Source organism: Pimephales promelas, chromosome 11, assembly GCF_988280905.1.
Source record: "Pimephales promelas chromosome 11, fPimPro1.hap1.1, whole genome shotgun sequence".
In the NCBI taxonomy this organism is placed as follows: domain Eukaryota; kingdom Metazoa; phylum Chordata; class Actinopteri; order Cypriniformes; family Leuciscidae; genus Pimephales; species Pimephales promelas.
In genome coordinates this window covers 17,422,554-17,443,321 of record NC_142779.1, presented here as the reverse complement: position 1 = coordinate 17,443,321, position 20,768 = coordinate 17,422,554, and the positions used below count along the sequence as shown (strand labels likewise).

The 20,768-nt window shown below is 37.7% G+C and overlaps 1 protein-coding gene across 6 annotated transcripts; it reads right to left on the bottom strand.

Moving 5' to 3' along the window:
- Nucleotides 1-24: 24 nt before the first annotated feature.
- lrrc9 (leucine rich repeat containing 9) lies at nucleotides 25-20,734 on the bottom strand. 6 transcript variants are annotated; one of them, XM_039671844.2, is made up of 33 exons: nucleotides 19,909-20,734; nucleotides 19,447-19,509; nucleotides 19,047-19,265; nucleotides 18,748-18,888; nucleotides 18,611-18,674; nucleotides 18,414-18,484; nucleotides 15,421-15,603; nucleotides 15,175-15,330; nucleotides 14,878-15,044; nucleotides 14,666-14,797; nucleotides 14,398-14,577; nucleotides 13,575-13,692; nucleotides 13,341-13,476; nucleotides 12,609-12,752; nucleotides 12,396-12,520; nucleotides 12,094-12,297; nucleotides 11,824-11,943; nucleotides 11,314-11,505; nucleotides 10,456-10,581; nucleotides 9,965-10,105; nucleotides 9,402-9,579; nucleotides 9,037-9,257; nucleotides 8,747-8,869; nucleotides 8,251-8,381; nucleotides 8,033-8,141; nucleotides 7,753-7,889; nucleotides 5,802-5,938; nucleotides 5,330-5,547; nucleotides 1,553-1,621; nucleotides 800-925; nucleotides 580-712; nucleotides 345-501; nucleotides 25-259 (listed from the first exon to the last, which is right to left on the bottom strand). In XM_039671844.2, the coding sequence occupies exons 2-33, from the start codon at nucleotides 19,501-19,503 to the stop codon at nucleotides 214-216; spliced, it is 4,461 nt and encodes a 1,486-aa protein (XP_039527778.2). In that variant the 5' UTR covers nucleotides 19,504-19,509; nucleotides 19,909-20,734; the 3' UTR covers nucleotides 25-213. The 6 variants fall into 6 exon arrangements, with proteins under 6 accessions (XP_039527778.2, XP_039527779.2, XP_039527775.2 ...); XM_039671845.2 differs by having other exon boundaries at nucleotides 14,878-15,041; XM_039671841.2 differs by having other exon boundaries at nucleotides 345-712.
- Nucleotides 20,735-20,768: the final 34 nt, after the last annotated feature.

The following is a 20,768-nucleotide window of genomic DNA, read 5'->3' as shown; positions in this document are numbered from 1 at the left end:
AAATAAAAGACACCAATTAGTGACTCGAATAGAAAAAAAATATATTTAATGCCTTTGACATTGACATAATTCCAAACAAATAAACATATTGGGAATTTAAGTCCCATTTAAAATCCAAAGATCGAGGAAAATATGTGTGAACCTCAATGAACAACAACACACAAGGCCAAAGGGGAAACATGACACACATAGTGTGTCTCTAAAGCTCTGTTGTTACAGAGGAGGAGGAGGAGGCCTGGGTCCACTCTGACACATATACCTGTGAAGAATATGAATGATTATTACACCCCTTTATCCTTCAACACCACATAATGACCCTTGAGTATGTGTGTGTGTGTAAAGACCTGCTCTCAGGATCAGCTTTAGGGAAAGTAGAGAGAACCCTGAAACCGGTCTGCTGCAGTGCTGTCATGTAGTGGCTGGAAGATCCTCTGATCTGCCTGAAGTTAATGTCACTCTGAACTCCGCGCATGAGAGAGACAACTGCTCTCTGCTTCTTATCTGAACACACACAAAAATCTATACATGGTGAGTGTTTGTGTTTAGCCTTTGGTGTGTGTCTGTATGCTGTATACTTACATCTGCTGGTATCGTGTGTGTCATCCTGTTGATCAGGTATTAGTGTGTGTATTCCTGTACCTCTTAAAGGAGCCGTTCTGGTTGCCAACGGTACCAAACCAGGTAATGTCATTTCTCCACCTGAACTAGAACCCTACAAACGTGCCCAAAGTAACTGTCTTTATCTGCAGTATAAGTTGTATTTGATCCATTCAGTCGATCTATAGTAAATGTGAGGTACCTGTGCTTCATTATTTAAAAGCTCTGCTCTGGTTCGTTCCTCCATTGTGACGGTAATGCCATCCAGAACCTGCAGTTTGGACAGATACAGTACCACTGGAGGCCTGTGCAGGGATCGCCGTGCCACCTGCAAAACAAAACACACATCTGCTATGTGGTAGTGCAGACTATGCCTAATTAAAGTCACAAAGAAAAATTGACAGTTCTTTTTTATGCAGTATATGATAAATGATTTATCCGTGCACATCATTATTATTTATTTAATTTGTGGACCTTCCCTCATGATCTTTATTCTAAATAACTTCCCTCTTGAAGTAACATCTCTTTTCTTCTCTGGTGATGTGTTTTTCGGTGAGAACTAAGGCAAGACAACAAACCACAACCATCACACAATCCAATCAATTCTTGATGGACAAAATCAAGGCCCAATTCTACATTATTTCTAGTTCGATATAGGACACAATAGGAAAGAAATGACTATCCCAACTTCTGTTTCATGCCAACTTTAAAGGGAAGTTCTGCCACGCCCGGAACACAGAACGCATTTATTCATAACCAGAGAAGGCATGATATGTTTTGTATTGTGTGTGTGTGTGTGTGTTTGTGTGTGGGAGTGAGAACGAGAGAGAGAGAGAGGGTGGATTTGTCTGTAATCATGGTGTCTGCAGTTCAGCCAAGAGCTCAGTTTGAAATCTCTTGATCTAGAGCATTGTTTGTTTGTGTGTGTGTGTGTGTGTGTGTGTTACAGACTCACTGGGTTGCCCACTACAGACAGTTCAAAAAGAGAAGGGAGTGCCTCCAGTTTCTCTAGTTCTGAAATATCCTGGAACACAAACAAAAGACAAATTAGTTCTTATGATGCTTTTGATATACATTTACTTTACAACAACAAAAATTAAATTGACTCTGATTCTGAAAGATCATGTGACACTAAAGACTGGAGTAATGATGCTAAAAATTCACCTTTGCCAACACAGGAATACATTTACATTTATTCATTTAGCTGACGCTTTTATCCAAAGCGACTTACAATTGCTATATATGTCAGAGGTTGCACGCCTCTGGAGCAACTGTGTCTTGCTTAGGGACACATTGGTGTCTCACAGTGGATTCAAACCCGGGTCTCTCACACCAAAGGCATGTGTCTTGTCCACTGCGCCATCACCACTCCCCACATTCAACTAATATTAAATAAATTGAATATTTGTACTGGCTATTGAGTCATTAGCAATTGCCATCAGAAAAGACTCTGATATTAAAGGTATCTCCTTAGGGAGAAAGACCAATAAAATCTGTTCCCAAACAAAGTTAACAGATTGGATCTTTGAATTTAGTGCCTTCTCTGGATATAAGATCAATTTAGCAAAATCGGAGGCTATACCGTTAAATGACTCTCACTCTTTGGGCTTGGAAGTGTAATTGCTGTTTAGGTGGTCTCCTTCTGGGTTTACATATAGGGTATAAAGATTTCTCCTAATTTGGATTGCCTTTAAAAATTACATTTTACCCCAACTATCAAAGCACAGATTAATCATCTGGATAGATGGTTCAATTTACCGTTAGGGCACCTTGTTGAGATGAACACACCATGTCTGTTTAAGCTCTTCCAGATGCTTCCCATTTTGCTTCCTGATAGAGTTTTGAGACAACTACACGGTTCAGTTATAACTTTATTTAATGGAACATAAAGGCCTAGACTTAGATTTAGCTTTCTCTCACTCCCTAGCAGATTTGGAGGTTTGGCAGCTCACTTATTTGAATTATATCAATTATCTGCTCAACTAAAATATACTGAAATGGCATCTAGACAATCCAAACTCGACCTGGGTCAGTTCAGGAGCAGCAAGTATTGGTTCAAACCTTCTTCGCAACTTACTATGCATGTTATCCACAAAGTTGTCTGTTTTAATCAAAGGCAACATCATTCTTAATAATATGATTAAAATGTGGAGGTTGGCATACATGTAAGGTCCAGCAATTCTGGGCAGGGGTTTGTCTAGAAGTGAATGTTTTTTTTTCTTCTTGTCTTTATACTTAGGGCCTAAGATCTGTTTGTTGGGAACTCTGTTACTCAGGAACTCCACATGGTTTTAAAGGAGTAGTTCACTTTTAAAAAAACTTGTGCTGATAATTTACTCACCCCCATGTCATCCAAGATATCCATGTCATTCTTTCTTCAGTTGAAAAGAAATTAAGGTTTTTGATGTAAACATTCCAGGATTTTTCTCCATATAATGGACTTTACTGGTAACCAAACAGTTCATGGTCCAAAAGACCAAAGGGCTTCAACGTTGTTCAAAGGGCTTTAATGTTCAAAGGGCTTTAAACGATTCCAGACGATGAATAAGGGTCTTATCAAGCGAAGTTTAAGTTTTATAAGCTCAAATGGTTGCCTTGCTCTGTTCTGTGATGCACGTTCGTGACTCTCCTGTTCAAACTCGTTTAGCAAAATGAACGAATCTTTTTTCGTATCATTTGGTTCATTCAACGAACGAAATGAACGAATTGACTCGGGAAAAGATTTGTTCATTTTGATGAACGAGTTTGGACAAGAGCTAAAAAAAATTATTTAAGTTGATTTGACAAATGAAAAAATTTTGTGATTACAAATCATGAAAATATATATATATTTTTTTTACAGTGTGGAATCGTTAAAAGCCCTTTGAACAGTTTGCACTGAAACTGTCTTTTGGACCTTGAACCGTTTGGTTCGCATTGAAGTCCATTATATGGAGAAAAATCCTGGAATGTTTTCATCAAAAACCTTAATTTCTTTTCAACTAAAGAAAGAATGACATGGATATCTTGGATGACATGGGGTTGAGGAAATTATCAGCAAAAGTATTTTTAAAAGTGAACTTCTCCTTTAAGGGTGATCGTCTCTTGCAAATATTGTTACATTCGGCCCGCAAATGTATTTTGTTACAATGAATAACTGACCCCATCTGTGTCTCAGTGGATAACTGTTGTTAAGGGCTTTATTCCTTTTCCACTGCCGTAAGACTAGAGATAAACCCTTTAAATTCTACAGGATTTGGGGTGGAGGTGGGGTCACAATTATGTTCAGTTAGTTTCTGTTTTCATGGACATTTAGTTTGTTATTTTCAGTCACATGTGTTCCTTTGTTAAGTTTCCCGCCAATCTTTTGTTGTCATTGTAATTAATTTAATCAGCACAGGCGTTTATCATTATTTCATTCATTCGGCTTGTCCTTTCATTCATTCCTCCTTTTCCTCTGTTTGAGGTCTGGTCACATTTGTGTTTAGTGCCATCGTTTGGACCATTGTAGATTGTACCGTGTCCGTGTAGAAATTTATTCATTAGTTTTGTCCTCGGTCTGTGCAAAAACCTGTGGATAGGCAGAGCATATGCTTTCTTTGGGAATTCAAAATTTAGCTTGGAAGGGGTAGAGTTAAAGGGGTAGACATTAAAGAAAATGTCCAAATGAATTAAATATATTAGTCCATTTTGAAAAGTAAGAAGTGATTAAGACATACACACTCATGTATGAGTGTGTGTGTGTGCTTTTTTAAAAAATAACTTTTTACTTGATGGTTACACCACTTGATATTTTTTATTAGTTGTTCATTCTAAATTAAAAAAAATGTTTTTTGTTTTTTTGCAGATTTATCCTTAATTTATCCTGCATTCTTAATTTTCCCTTTGTCTTTCACGCATGAATGTTTGTCAATTGAAATTATTAAATGTCGTATATCAGTGCTTTTTAATCTAAAATATTTCAAAAGTTTTAGTTTTTGTCATGTTAATCATATACAGAGGAGACTGAACAATGGACTTTAGGAAATGGGCAGGACACAAGCAACATCAAATTAAAGATTTTTGTTAACATGCCATGTCAGAGATGAAGAAATGGGGAGGTGAATAAAAGATCAGTGAGTCTCAAAAACACACACAAACAAACCTACACACACCTCTGACCTTCAATCAATGTAAATACTGCTTAATTGTCCCCTTGGGCTGCTGTGCTGGTGCAGTAATAATGGCTGTCTGTAATTACTCTATATTCAGGGGCAGGCGAAAGGCAGAGCTCTCGCAGGGCCTAACAGCACTAATACAAACACACTAAGTGACTGAATTACTGTAATTTAGTAATTATGGTAAAACTGCAGCCACACACATACAGATAGATGGGAATGGAGAGGTGAATAATAAGCACTCAAACCTACACACACATTCTTAGTGGGGTTGAGAGTAACAGTGTTCCTAAGTTTCCTGATAGATAGGCTACTACTGTACATTAGCTGCTAATGAAATTATGTGTAACACAGATCTACGATACTTAAATATATCCTGCTAATACAATACATTTACCTATCATAAGATTAACTATATCTGACAGAGATTTCTGTCTAACTTATGAATGTCAACTAAACCACCACCTAGAAATATGCCATGACTTAATGTTTTCGTGGTTAGCAAGGTTTTTACAAATGGTTAAATTATAAACAAAAGGTAATTTGTGGAGCATTACGGTCACAGCTGTAACTTTGTGTAGATGTTTATTGTGTACCTGTATTTTGTTCATGTCTAAGAACAGCCTCTGGAGCCCTTTGAGAGGGTGCAAGTGATTCAGTTCACGGATGCGATTCTCTGCCAGGTGCAAATCCAGAAGAACTCCCTGTTCACTGAATGAGTTCTCACTCAAAGATTTAATTCGATTTCGATCCAGAACCAACTCACGTAGTCTTCGCAAACCATCCAATCCTTCCACCTGACTGATATCATTCCCTTAGAAAGAGAGAAGATACATACATAGATACAAAGAATACACATACCTTACCATTCTGAAGTTTAGGCTTGGTAATATTAAGTCCCCTGTATGCTTACCAAGGTTGCATTTATTTGATAAAAGGCACAGTAAAATGGTATATTGTGAAATATTATCACAATTTAACTTTTCCAGTTTAACTTTACAGTCTTTACTCTGTCAGTTTAGACAGACAGACAGATAGAAAAAGCTATACAGGAGAGGTTGTGAATACCTTGTAGGAACAGTGCTCTGACGTTAGTCAATCGGCTGATCTGAAGATTGATCAGGTTGGATATGCCATTATGACCTAAATGCAAAACCTCTAAACTGGACATCAGAGGCTCCAGATTATCACCAGTTAATTCCTCCCTACAAATACAGAGAAGGAAGAAAGAAGTGAGACATTTCAAAAGGTGCGTTAATAAAACAGTGCGTTTTTCTGAGCCAAAAAAATGACAATTTAAACATGATCTGTTGGGTATTTTGAGCTGAAACCTCAAATACACATTCTGGGGACATCAGAGACTTATATTACATCTTGTGAAAAGGGGCATAAAACGGGACCTTTAAGACTTATCAGTTTGAACATTCAAGTGATTTAAGCCATTCAAGCACAAGAAGCCTTGAAAGTAACTTCATTGGGTACTTGCACGCTGTGATGGACCGTTTTTCTCACAGAAAGACAGAGTGTGAGTAGCCTACACACAAAATTATGTCAAAATGCCTGTCTTGACAAGTAGCCATGTCAACACAGTCAGTTATGTCTTAAGTTAAAGAAAACAGTAAAGCAAATATTGGATGTGTCCCAATATAATGGCTTTATCCATTAGGTCTTAAAGTGAAAGGACTCTCGTTTACCTTCTATTTCATGTTAATAATGTTAATCATTTAACCAGGCCAGGTCAGGAGAAAAAGAAACCTTAGTTTTTTGCCCTTAGTCCATATATTTGGTTTTTGGTTTTTAGTAATGGTATGATGACAATTTTCTGTATTTTAGACAGTATCATTATAGAACTTATAAAAATGTTGTATTGACTTGGTACTAATTTAAATAGGCTACTGGTAGGGAACTTTTGACTTATGTTACGCCTGCCTGTTTTGCCCCTGCTGGCTCGGCTACAGTGCAGACGTTAGTTGGGCAACAGGAGGTGCATTCAATCCTATTAATTTATAATACGGTGTCATTATAAAGACCTGGGTGACTTCAAGTGAGAGCTCTCTCACTTCTCTCCCATTTTTCTTATTTGTACATATTTTGCTCCTAAATCTTTTATTTGCCGTGTTTATTTTTAGTGCCAGAGATTGTTTATTTAGTAATCACACGTGGGTTTTCCTTTTTTGCCTAGACGTCGGTTTTCAATCGTTCAATAATTGTTTGCTTGGTTTGTTCGCTTTCTTTTGATCGTTTAATAATTGTTTGCTTGGTTTGTAAATGAATTGGTTTATTGTAAAAGCATTTGTTGTTTGCCTCTTTTATGTTGTGGTATATGAGACAGCCATAACACTTACTATATAGTAATATAGTGATGGCAGTTTACGAAGAGGCACTTCTCAGGCAATGGTCTCTTGCTACACATAGGCCAACTCACATTGGGCTAAGCCCCCTGAAGATCAAATCCTAGAATCGCCTATGGATAAGATTATACAGGTGGGATTCAGTGCGGCATGGCATCTGATAACTTCAAATCTGTATTTGTGATTTGGCTAAGTGAGGGTATCTGCAGGTCAGGGTAATAATGGGCTTTATGCCCAGCTGCACTACTTCCTGAACTTCAGCCAGCTCCTTGTTTCCTGTCTGCCATTATTGGTCAAATTGATTAATTCAGGTGTGCTTGACCTCAGTAGTCATTGCAACAATAATCAGACACACCTGAATTAATCAATTTGGCCAATAATGGCAGACAGGAAACAAGGAGCTGGCTGAAGTTCAGGAAGTAGTGCAGCTGGGCATAAAGTCAATAGGCGTGACGAAAGGTAGGGGGGAGTGCTGAAAGATAGGGTGGGACGTGGCCCACCAATCACTCCGTCCTGCAGCTACCTATCTCGCTTTGGCTGGTGCTGAACCAGAGACGGGTCTGAGAATCTTTTATTAAATGTAACTGTGGCGCTCTCTAGTGGTTAGACAAGAAACTACAGTATATGACACTAATGGATTGCAATGGAGTGATGTTGTGTATGTGTACCTGCTGGGCCTTCTGTTCTGCTGCCCATATCCACTGGAACTGACTTTATGATGGAGAATCTGCTTGTTGCTCATGTAACTCTGAACTTTTTGACGAGGCAGAATTGACTCGACGTGGTTATAGTTCAGAGACAACACCTGCAGAGACCACATACACAAACACATCAACATGCATGTATGTGTACATAGATGCACAGTGGCTGTTAGTATATAATAATGTTATTATACTATACTAGACGAAGATAGACATCAGTGCATCTCTATCCTAAACACATACATACCTTAATGTTGGCCAGGAAGATCAGACCGCTGAATGAGGTGAGGTTATTGCCGTCTAGATTAATACTGCGTAAATTAACGAACAAATCAGAGGGAACGAGATCGACCATCCTAAAACACACAGAAAAACAGAAAACATAAAGAGTAAATCCCAAAAAATCCAGTTTTGGTATGTTGGCGTAATTCTGACAGAAGCCTTATAGTGAGAGTTGAAATGAACCTGACTGAGCTGGACAGCAGGTTGAGCTCTGACAGTTCCCTGTAGTTAGTATGGCCTAGTTTCTCGGCCACCATATCTGCATTGAGTCGCCCTTCAAACACGTCTTTAGCAGTTTCTGATTCACACGTTTCCTAAACAGACACATATGTTTGCATTTAAAAAACTTACACTACCGCTAGAAATTTTGGGGTCAATATTCAGAATTCAACTTTGCCATCACAGGAATAAATTACACTATAAAAGTATTAACTGTAGTAACATTTCCCAATGTTACAGTTTTATTGTATTTCTGTCCCTTTTAACTTTCATTGTATGGAAAAATGCAGCTCAGGTATTCTGCAAAATGTTTCATTTAGGAGTTTGGACCAAGATGAGATGGTTGACAGTAAATGATGACTCCATATTTTGGGGAGTGAACTGTTCCTTTAAAGCATTTTAAAGTGTACATACTTATGAAAACAAACATTATGCATACAGAAGCATCATATATTTTTACCACGGCTACCCCATCCAGAGCTTTGAGTGATGGCAGATGGAAAACCATGTATATCCGGTAGTTCTCCAGTTTGCACACTAGGGGATTCCCATACAGATCCAGAATAATTAAACTAGACAGTGCCTGAAAGAAACAGACATTGCATCACCACCACACTCTCACTCTATTCCCTTCAACATTCCCCCACATACAGCACATTACACTGTTGATAGATTCTCATCATCAGGTGTATTGAATGAATGCTTTGAAAAATTCATTAATTGCACAAAATGATATTCAAATCTCCTGACCTTTAAGTGGTATATGTCTCGGGTGGTGCTGATGTCATTGTTGCCGACATACAGCTCGAATAAGGACCGTGACCTTTGGAGTCCATGTAGAGAAGAGATGATGTTGTTCTCAACAGACAGGAAGTGAAGGTTTGGTAGCCGGTCTAGCACATCCCCGTCTAAACACTGTAGGTTGTTATTATTAATGCTCAGACGCGTCAGACGATGCATTGCAGACAAACCTGCAAACAAACAAGAGCAGCTATGAACGCAGAAAAAAAGAGTACGGTGAACTAATTAAGGTTATATTACATAGCTTTGTCCTTGGTTTTATATAAATAAATTGTACAGTAAAAGAAACAGAGAGAGATAGAGTCTTCTGATACCTTCAAGTCTACTAATACTGTTGTTGTTAAGGGAAAGTTCTTCCAGTAGTATGCAGTGTTTCAATCCCTCAATTCGGGTTAGTTCATTATTGTCAAAAGAAGCCCAGCGTAGATTCACCAGCCGGTCTAAATTACTGATCCGGGTCAACTGCTGGCCATCAAGATTCAGCGCTGTGATCTGATGCCAAAGGGCAAAGTATATCAGTTAAAGTGATGGTTCACCCAAAAATTCTGTCATCACTTACTCACCCTCATGTCATCTTGAACCCATATGACTTTCTTTCTTCTGTTGAACAAAAAGGAAGATGTCTAGAGTGTTTATTTCCACATAATGGAAATAAATGGGAAGTGGGGCTATTTAGCACCGAAAATGAAAAAAAGGAAGAAGAAAAAAAACCCCCACAAAAGTAGTGCATTGAACAAAGTCATACAGGTTTGGAATGATATGTGGGTGGGTAAACATGACAGTTTCAGTTTTCATTTTAACCAATTTATCCCTTTTTAAAAGAGTGTACTGTATGTGAGAGAGAGGATGAGAGAATCTGAGTTTATATATGTCATACTTTGGAGGTCCAGCCTGACTCAAGCTCTTGCGAGAGTTTCCATGGAGACGGGTTGATCTGTGTGAGCAGGTGTGCTGTAGAGAGCAAACTCAGACTGCGGGGACGTTCACTGTCAGTCCGAGAGTGGGTCATCAGAGATGCCTGCTCACACACACACACACACACACACACATTCCAGAACAAATGTGGACAAAATTTTAACATTACGTGAGCTTAGAATTATAAGGTTCTATCTCTGTTTAGGGTAGTTCTGAGATATTGAGCATCAAAGTTTTTACATCCCAGCTGGCAAAACTGTTATGTAGTATAATCTTCTATTATAGGTTTATCTATTAATCTTTTTTTTTTTTTTTTTACAAAAATAACACCACACAGGCATTATTAAACACCTAATGGATCAGATTATGTCAAAAACTCAATTTCGAGCAAAAGTAGAGATAGAACCTTATAATTCTAAGCTCACGAAATCATAATGTCCAGTATATACATACTTGGTTGATTCTAGACCGGGCAACCACTTGTACAGCAGTAGCCGCTTCTTCCTCCATCACAAAAACATCATCCAAATGAGTGAGAGTCTTTAGTCGGCCGAGAACCAGCATACGCACACACTCATTCTGCAACACACAAGTGAAATGTATTTATATTCACATTTATATGTAAACATTACATAAATTAAATATTTCACACCATGTCAGCAAGACATATTCAACTTGGTTGGTGATGTTCTTGAAAGATGTCTATTATGCTTACCAAGGTTGTAGGACAAGCAATAATATTGTGAAATATGGTTAAAGTAACTACTCTATTTTAAAGGAGTAGTTCACTTTTAAAAAAACTTTTGCTGATAATTTACTCACCCCCATGTCATCCAAGATATCCATGTAAATCTTTCTTCAGTCGAAAAGAAATTAAGGTTTTTGATGAAAACATTCCATCAAAATTTTTTCTCCATATAATGGACTTCAATGGGAACCAAATGGTTCAAGGTCCAAAAGACAGTTTCAGTGCAAACTGCAAACTGTTCAAATGGCTTTAAACGATTCCAGACGATGAATAAGGGTCGTATCAAGCGAAGCGATCGCTCATTTAAAAAATAAATAACGAAGTTTAAGGTTTATAAGTTCAAATGCTCGCCTTGCTTTGTTCTGTGATCCAGGTTCGTGACTCTCCTGTTCGAACTCGTTCATCAAAATGATTGAATCTTTTTTCAAGTCATTTGGTTCATTCAACGAACGAAATTAACAAATTGACTCGGAAAAAGATTCGTTGATTTTGATGAACCAGTTCAAACAGGAGAGTCACTAATGTGCATCACAGAACAGAGCAAGGATTGTGCCGTGTCATACCCTGTGCCAAGGATTGTGCCGTGTGTCCAGTCGAAGCAGGGCCGGGGCGTGGTTCCGCAAAACGTTCATGTCATCTCTGACTCGGGTCAACAGATTCCAGCGAAGATCCAGTTCTATGAGCCGACCAAGTCCACGCAGTCCCACCAAAGAGGAAATATGATTAAAACTAACATCCAGAGACTCCAGATTTGGCTAAAGGATTGAGAGAAAGACAAAGGGACAATGAAAGTCAAAACTCTCTTTGCTTCATATTCTCTGAGAAAAAAAAAATAGCACAGGACTTCATATTATTGATTTAATTGATTATAACATGAAAAGAGGTTGTTGTTTTTTTATGACAGGTGATAAAATGGTGATTAATCAAAAGTGAAAGGTGATTTTGCTGGAGAAATTCAGTTATTTCAATAGAAATACAAGCCATAAGGAATTTCGCATGAGGGCGGAAGATTTGCCATCAGTTTCAATAGATCATTCTGCTTGGTTTAGTGATTAATAGGATGATCTCATCACCATGTGTGAAATATCGTTCAGATGAGTGAACTCGTTGAAGCTAAGGGTCAGATGCTTCAGAGCCGTGAGTTGGGAAATCTCAGGCAGTTTATTCAGACTGTTGCCATGAAGATTCAGCACCTGTATGACAGGAAACAAGTCAACAAAATTGCTATACTGTCAGGATCCACCACTGGTCATTGAATAAAGTCTTATGATAGACGTCACTAACTGAACAACTCATTCTACAAACACATGGGTTTTATGTGTGTTAGGTATTGTAAATCTCACTGTGATCTGACTGAGGATGTTTGCTCTGGCCACTGTCAGTATGGATTTCTCTTCTAGGCTGAGCATTTTAGGATTTGGCTTCAGGGTGGGTTGCATATTTAATGCCTCCTCATCCAGGTCCAGCTCAGCACGGGGCACAGGTGGAGAATCACCAGAGGATCTATCAGAACTGGATTGGGAGCCTAGTGAAGGCTTGGTTGTGTCCTAGAAAAAGATGCCATAATATAAAGATGGTTTGATTACTGGATAATCGCATTCTGAAGGACATAACGGTGGATGTCGTGTCACTATAACACATATACCTGTGATACGTATTCAAAGTCCACAAGGTACTCTGGTATAACCATTTCATGGTCAAAAATGTACCACAGTCTCTGCTGCTGTCTACAGTCGCACCTGTCTGGCAGGCTGGAGGGACACAGCATGTCTGATGAACAAAAACACACACATTGCTGCTTTGGTCACCGCTTTCCTGAAGACACTTTTCTCTGATGGGTACACACACTCCAACTCACCTGTTTGTGCAGTTTGCTTTTGCTGTTTAGAGCTGATACTGAGATAAACAGAGTTTGCTTTGGGGTAATGATCACAATCAATTGGGAGACCCTCCTTCACTGCAGCACTGCGGCCCAGGAACACTTTAGAAATGATAAACTGACCTACAAACATATACATGCACAAAAGTAAATGCATTTAAATTTATTATTCATCATGTATGTACACTACCGACCGTTGAAATTTTTTTTTTTTTAGAGAAATTAATTTAAATTTAATCAGTTTAGTGTTACAAAAGATATCAGTTTCATCAAATGCTGTTCTGTTTTAACTTAAGTATGGTTTCCACACAAAATATTAAGCTGAACAACTGTTTTCAACATTGATAATAATAAGAAATGTTTGTTGAGCACCAAACCAGCTGGAAATTCAGCTCTTGACACAGAAATCCTTTACATTTTAAAATACATTAAAATGGAAAACAGTTGTTTTAAATTGTAATAATATTTGAGGCAGAAGAGACTTCTTTAGAAAACTTTTTACAGTGCATATAATTTACTATTGAATTATAAATTAATTGCTTTGTATAATTTTTTTGCCACTACAATTTTTTTTTTCATTGGCCTGACTGGATTGTGTTTGGGACAAGAGCAACATGCTTGTCCAAATAAGGGATACAATCATTATTTTCGAATTATTGTTTGGTGCCATTAATAGTGCAGAAATGAGTGGTTGTGAATGAAAATCCAGACCATGTCTGTAGGGAAGACGGTCTGCAGGGCTTCTTTCTGATGTTGAGCAGCTCTTCCTTTGCATGAATGTCATTCTCAGCCGATCGGATACACTCACACTGTTAGAGAGGGGGACGGCTCTCTCTCTGCCTAATGCCTGAAGGCAAGAAACACACATCTATGTTCAAGATTTAAAAACATTACAAACATCAGAAACTCATAACCACTCCTCACTGAGCTTTATGAGTTTTGTACCTTATATGCATCAGCAGTTTTAAAGCCCTTTTCTGGGATTTGTAGTATCTCATCACTTTCACAGGAATGTTCTGGATCAGGCACGTAGAACAGATACTCCATGCTGCGTTTATAGTTCCTGTCACACACACATACACAAATGATAAATCAGATAATGATAAATAATGATACGTACAGATAATAATGATATGTACAAATGATATATACAGATAATCTCTTCCACAGACATTGTGAACCATATCTCATGCAATTAAAATTCTATATGAATATGCATTTTTTAATATGAATATGAATATGAATTGATTTTTTAAATTCATGAATATAAAAGTAAGACAACATTTTAGAACAAAAAAAAAATCATAAAGCATACATGTGTGTGTGTGTGTGTGTGTGTGTGTTTGCATGTAGACACACTGTATATATATATATATATATATATATTTTTTTTTTTAATAAATTAAATTTTTTAATTAGGGACAAAGTATTACATGAAAATAGGCTATGCTTAATTGTGATAACAAGAATTTGATTTTGATAAAATTGATGTGACAATGCAAAAAAATCTCAAAGGCTCTAAAAAATATTTGGGCCAAATATCTATATGTGACATGCACATGTTATTATTGATGCATACTAAACTAAACTAAGTACATAAGACAAAGTTCAAATCTGACTTAGCTGTGTGATTTGACATGTGATTTTACATGCAAGTCAGACTGCCTCTTCCAATCTAAGTGGGTGTTTTGGGCTCAAATAAGATACAAAGACTTTAAAAATTGTAAAAAGTCAGGATCTGTGAGACTATAGCATCTGACTGACTCACTGTGAGAAGGGTGAAGACTCCTGTCTGCAAAACAGAGACTCCACTTTGTCCTGAAAGCGTTGCCGCAGGGCACGGTTATGAATCCGGATAATTTGATTGATCTTAATGCCAGTGATGTGCTGAGGTTTATAATCCCACACACAAAAACGAGATAGCAAAAGATCATAACAAGACGTGAACCTGAGAGAGGAAGCAGAAAACAGTGTAGATCAGAAATCCTGCATGTTGTGTGTTTATACAACAGATCTTGTATACATATATGTGGTACCAAGGTTCGCTGCTATTTCCTTCCTCAAAGCGAATGTTCCCCACGGTTTCCAGCTCCAACAGCAGGAAGTGCATCATCATCTCCTTTCTATTTGAGGCCACAGCTACATCACGCTGGTGACATGACACTATCCTGTGAAAACAAAACAAAACATGCAAAACCTAAAAATAATCTTGCACACAGTAATCACTTATAGAAAGATGCACACTCACTCCTCCAAACGCCCTTCCCAGAATTTCAGTCTGTCTTTAAGAGCATCCAGCTTGTGCTGCAGTCTCTGCTCATGACTATGGTCATGATGAAGGTCAGAGGTCAAGTCTTCAGGTTCTTCTGACTTCTTCCCAGAACGCTGAACAAGGCACAGCTCAAACTCTAGCTGCTCAAAGAGAGTAAATGTAAACACTCATCTATAGTTTGGGGACAAATTTGTGCCTAGAAGGTGAATATGGATTTGAGGATGTCTTAATTTAGGGATGCATAGTCCCTGTCTGCATACAGTATATACTTACAGTTCTGAGCATGTGTGCTAGCACTCGTATTCTCTCCTCTGGTAGTTGTGTCTGGTCTCTCCTCTGCTGATTGAGCTTGGCTTTGAGATCATCAAACTGTCTTTGTGCATAACGTACCCGCATGGTGTAATACATCATTTTCTTCATGACTGTAGACTGATACACATTCCCATAATTCTCATCTCTTTGGTCAACCCGAAACAAACAAGATACATTTTCAGATGCATAAAATACACATTCTCTTACCTCTGCAAAGTCTTTGAGATGTTTACTGGATACGTCATACGTGTCCAGGCACTGCAGGTGTGGCATGTGATATATGACATGTATGTAGTAATTATAGAGCAGACACAGCGGGTTTGGAATAGACTGAGGGTCCTTCAGACTCAGGTGTGTCAGTCGTTGCAGCCGAGTCAAATGGGTCAGTTCCTATAAGGAAAAAAAATAATTTCACATATTATATGTGTTTCTTTCAGGGATCAGGACTATTTATTAAAATTCTGACATTCTACAATAAGTGAGTAAACCATATATTTTTTACTTATGTTTAGTTGTCAAGCATCACTTTTATCACTCATACTCAAAGTATATTTGACTACACTATGGGCGTAAATGATATCTTTAAGTGTGATCCAACTTGCGATTTTTACCAGGTGGATGATAAATAAGCTGAAAAAAACCCCTAGAACCTTATGGTGAAAGTGTACAACATGTATCAACATCTTTGTTGATCCTGGAAGGAGAGACCTGAGCTGTATTTATGGATCAGAATGCCTTGTCTTGGCATTTTTGACTTGAGCAAGTAAGAAACTATCTAGCATCCACACAAACACCTTAGCAATCCATATAGCAATGTCCTAAATATCCTTCAGAATATCTTTGTAACTGGCAACCACCCAAAACACGGTAGCATCATGCTGGCATATTTTGCACGAATGTATAAATGCTGTTTGTTATTGTTATTTTGGTATTAATATTTCTGAAATATTAGGAAACAACTTTCGCCTACACAAATTAAAAATGTTGCTTCATGTTGGACATTAAATGGAAGTGCATTAGTTTCCCATTAGAGAAAAAAACCCTCAAATGAGCCTGAAGACAGTTCATCTGAACAATTAACCCACAGATGAACAGCACAAAAAGCACCATGCAAACACTTTTCGGCTTGTGTCATGATTCTGTGTGTGTTAGACAGAAAGAGCTGTGCAGGACCGTCAGACATACAGAGAAGCTTTCAATCATGACTCACACAAAAAAAACCAAAGGCTCCCATTTAGAGATGCACACCCCGTTCAGACTCCACACCATTTGAAAACGAAATTATTTATGTGTTATTGAAAAAGTGCTTCTTCTTCCGGGAGACAGATGGAAAAAGGAGAGACAGATTAAAACTGCTTGGGCAGAGATGTCACATTACAATAATGATATGAACTGAAAAGCAAAAGCTTGAATCTTGTCATTCCTGAAATGATCAGGTCTTTCAAGGGTAGATGAGAAAGTAAGGAGTATGCACAGAAATAACAGTAATCAGATCTATAGTGAGCAGGAGAAGGAGGATGCAATAATGGCCTGCTGACACAGGCCTGCAGTAATAACGGTGTGACGGCCAGAAGGAAATTATTACGCTGTAATCTCCGACACAAACAAACAAACAGAAAACACAAAATGGGCTCTACACAAAGAGCATTCAAAAACCTGATAAGAGAAAACTCATGAAAATGGAATTTTTACAGAAAATGTGAGTGGTACACTACTTGCCCATTGAAAACTCACTGCCAGAATGTGTGCTGTGGGTGTAGGATTTATTGCCTATTTTATTGTAAACCACAGAAAGGTCATTAGTTGGAATTCTTTGGAAAGATAATAGATACACTCCGAGCCACGTGATTATAGGTATAATTAATGCTTGCAGCAAAACCAAAGTTTATGATTATTCGTGAAGCATTTTCTGAGATTTTAACAGAGTTATGTGTGTTTAACATCAAAGAAGACAATGTGTCTATCCGTTCAAGTTTAAATTCATCTTAAAGGGTTAGTTCACCCAAAAATGAAAGTTCTGTCAGTATTTACTCACGCTCATGTTGTTCCAACCCCGTAAGACCTTCGTTCATCTTCGGAATACAAATTAAGATATTTTTGATTGAATCTGAGAGCTGGATCACTCCTCCATAGGCTTCTAAGGGATTGAAAATTGCCGGCCCCGAAAAGTCATTAAAGACATTGTTAAAATAGTCCAAGTGACTACAGTGGCTCAATATTAAGTTTATCAAGCGACGAGAATACTTTTTGAGCGCAAAAACAAACAAAAATAACGACTTTATTTCAACTATTCATTTCCTTCTCTGTGGGCCTCTAGTCAGTTAACGTAGTGTGATAGTGTAGAGCTACGTCACACGTAGGCTCACTATTGGCCGACGCTGGTCATGTCATGTGTGTGATGCGTGTGACGTACAACAACAGAAGCTTACGCTGTTACACTAGTGAACTCACTCGAGGCCCACAGAGAAGGAAATTAATAGTTGAATAAAGTTATTTTTAGTTTTTTTTGCGCACAAAAAGTATTCTCGTCGCTTGATAAACTTTGAGCCACTGTAGTCACTCGGACTATTTTAACAATGTCTTTAATAACTTTTCGGGGAACAAGTTTAAACCCTTAAGAAGCCTATGGAGGAGTGATCCAGCTCTCAGATTTCATCAAAAAATATCTTAATTTGTGTTCCGAAGATGAACGAAGGTCTTACGGGGTTGGAGCAACATGAGGGTGAGTAAACACTGACAGAATTTTCATTTTTGTGTGAGCTATCCCTTTAATGTCAATGTCACAGGATGTGAAGTTTTCTTGTACCATAGTACATCAATGTCTCATTATTATTGATGAGACTGCATGTTCATTATCCTATGAGAGGATGCATCACTTGCATCCATAAAGCGATTCATAAAGTCACTTTCATACCAAGCAGCTTTCTATTGGTAAGCATGGGGAATCTTCGTGGGGAATCTGAAGATGAGTGAAATCTGGAAACTCCCAATCTTATTCCTATTGAAATGAATGAATTTTGCCTGCAAAATTTTGCCAAGAAACAGAACATGCGACCGCACCTTTTATTAAAAAAGGATATTAAAAATGTAAGTATAAGCAATAATAGTAGGGTTGCATGAGTAGCAAAGATTAGAAAATACAAGTGATTAAGATACAGATCATTAAAATGGCAGGTTGAATGATGTTATATTTCTCATACCTTGAAGGAACTGATTTTGTTCCCTGAGAGGTTAAGATTTTGGAGATTGATGTTAGGATCCAGGCTATGACCTCAAAGATAAAAATGTTAAATGTTAGAGTATTCAGCAACATATTTTGAATGTCTAGGTGTATTCTATTATAATATTCAAATGAAATGCTACAATACCAAAATGTGGTGTTTTACAATGAACCTACCAAGACTCTCTATAGCATTATCAGCCAGATTCAACTCCTCAAGGTTTACAAGTGAATTCAGTCCCTTTAAATCAAGGTGTAAAACACATTATACTTTGAAATTCTATATACAGTATCTCCACACATAAATAGGCTACCTGTATGTCAGAGATCTGGTTTTTATTAAGCCACAGAACCTGAAGGTCAACCAACATTTCTAGATTTGTGATCTGTTGGATGTTGTTGTCATACAGATATAACTTTAGCAGATGCACACAGTTATGCAGGCCTGAGATTTCCTACAACACACAAGCAATAACAGATAAGTCAAAATAAACTTTTTATTAAGTAATATTACGCTAAAAAAAATTGTGCTCACACTAAAGTCTACATGAAACAACATTAAACATTTCCAGAAATATAATGACAATATTTCAAACACTTTTCAGTAACTTACAGTGAGTTTGCACTCCACTACCCATAATTCTTTGAGGAGTGGACAAAACTCCAGGTCCTGGATTGAGCTGATGCTTTGGCCGACAATAGTGAGTCTGGACAGTCTGGGGAAGAGAGAGAGTCCCACCATGCGCGGGAACCCAGAGAAAAACATCTCCAGAACCGTTTCACTACTCCCCTCCTGACAGACCCTCTCATGGCAGAGTCCATTAGACACACACTGAGGGAATAAACAGAGAACAAACCCAGATAAACATCAGCGCTGACCAGCACATAGAAAACAAAACCTTTAGAGCAAATTGTGCATGAACTTCCTACAGTTGAAGCTAATATTGATTAATCAAACTTTAGACAACCTACTAAATGCAAGTAAATTAAGCATCACACAAAATACAACTCACCAGCTCTTTTATAATTTCTTCATCTCCAGTTAGACTCTGCTTTTCATTCTGTGTCATGATCTCCTTAAAAACAGTATTTTTCAACAAATGGAAAAATAGTCACTAATTGTTTACTCAACATTAAAATTGTATTTACTAAACAGTATAATAAAACGAATCTGCATTTCTATTTGAAGAGGGCGGAGTTGATACAGTTTCAAACGCCTATGCTGCAAAAACCTTTTCATTACATATTAAAATGCACAATATTTCACACAAAAATAGACATTCTCATAATGTTTTGCTAATTGTATAACTGTTAAATGCATTCAGTTGGAGTATGTCCGGCTTTATAGTCCAGACACAGACCGACCAAGTCAAATTCCTTCACACTCCATGATTTAGAACTAACAAACCCAACAGACAACGTCTTTCCAACATAAAGTTTAACAGCTGCGTGATGCCGGTCAATTGTAAACATACCTTTCAACAGTGAGGACATATCAACTCTCCAGTATCGAGCCGCACTTGTATTTATTTTTCTTTTTATGTTGGTCAATGTAATGTTTACATCAGCCTGTTGCTAAGGAAGCGTGGCTCGCCGGTGCTAAATAAGCCCATGAGAAGTCCTGCTTGATGTCCTCCAGCAGACGGTGCTAAAACACCGGGTCATCCCACCCGTTCATTCACACGGTACAACCCCGAATAACCTGCTCACTGTTGAATACTTATGTTTTAGCCAACTCTGACAGTACAAATACATCAAATGAGAGCGTCGCAGGGCCATTTTATGAACGAGATTTAAATCCAGTGCTTCTGGTGGTATGGTTCCTCGGAATTCACAAAATTAAATCCTTTGTAACTACACTTTATCCATAAAGCAAAGAGGTAAATAAATAGTACTCTAATACCAATCAGTTTAAAAAAAAAAAAAAACATCTCTCCCACCCTCCTCAGAGCATGGGGATATGCAAGACTCGAATGTCAAAAGGCAAAGTAATCATTACAATTCCGAAAAAAATCAATAAAGGGGACCATTTTTTTCTATATAATATGAATTTGTTCTTTAGGGTGTCTTCCTAAAATTAATTCAAAATCAACCAATTTTGTCCGTTCAATGCAAAATACACAATCAAACAAATAAATAAATGCTAATGGCTATCAACATAATTAAAAACACAAATTCTGAGGAAAACTCATTTCAGCCGCAATAACAAAAAAATGTCATGTTTATTATGAATGGCTGAATGAATTAATTGTCATTGCCTTGACGTCCATTTAAAAAGCTTAAATGTTGCGTGCGTCTTATGTGTAGCATGAACCACGCCCTTGGTGTGGAGGCG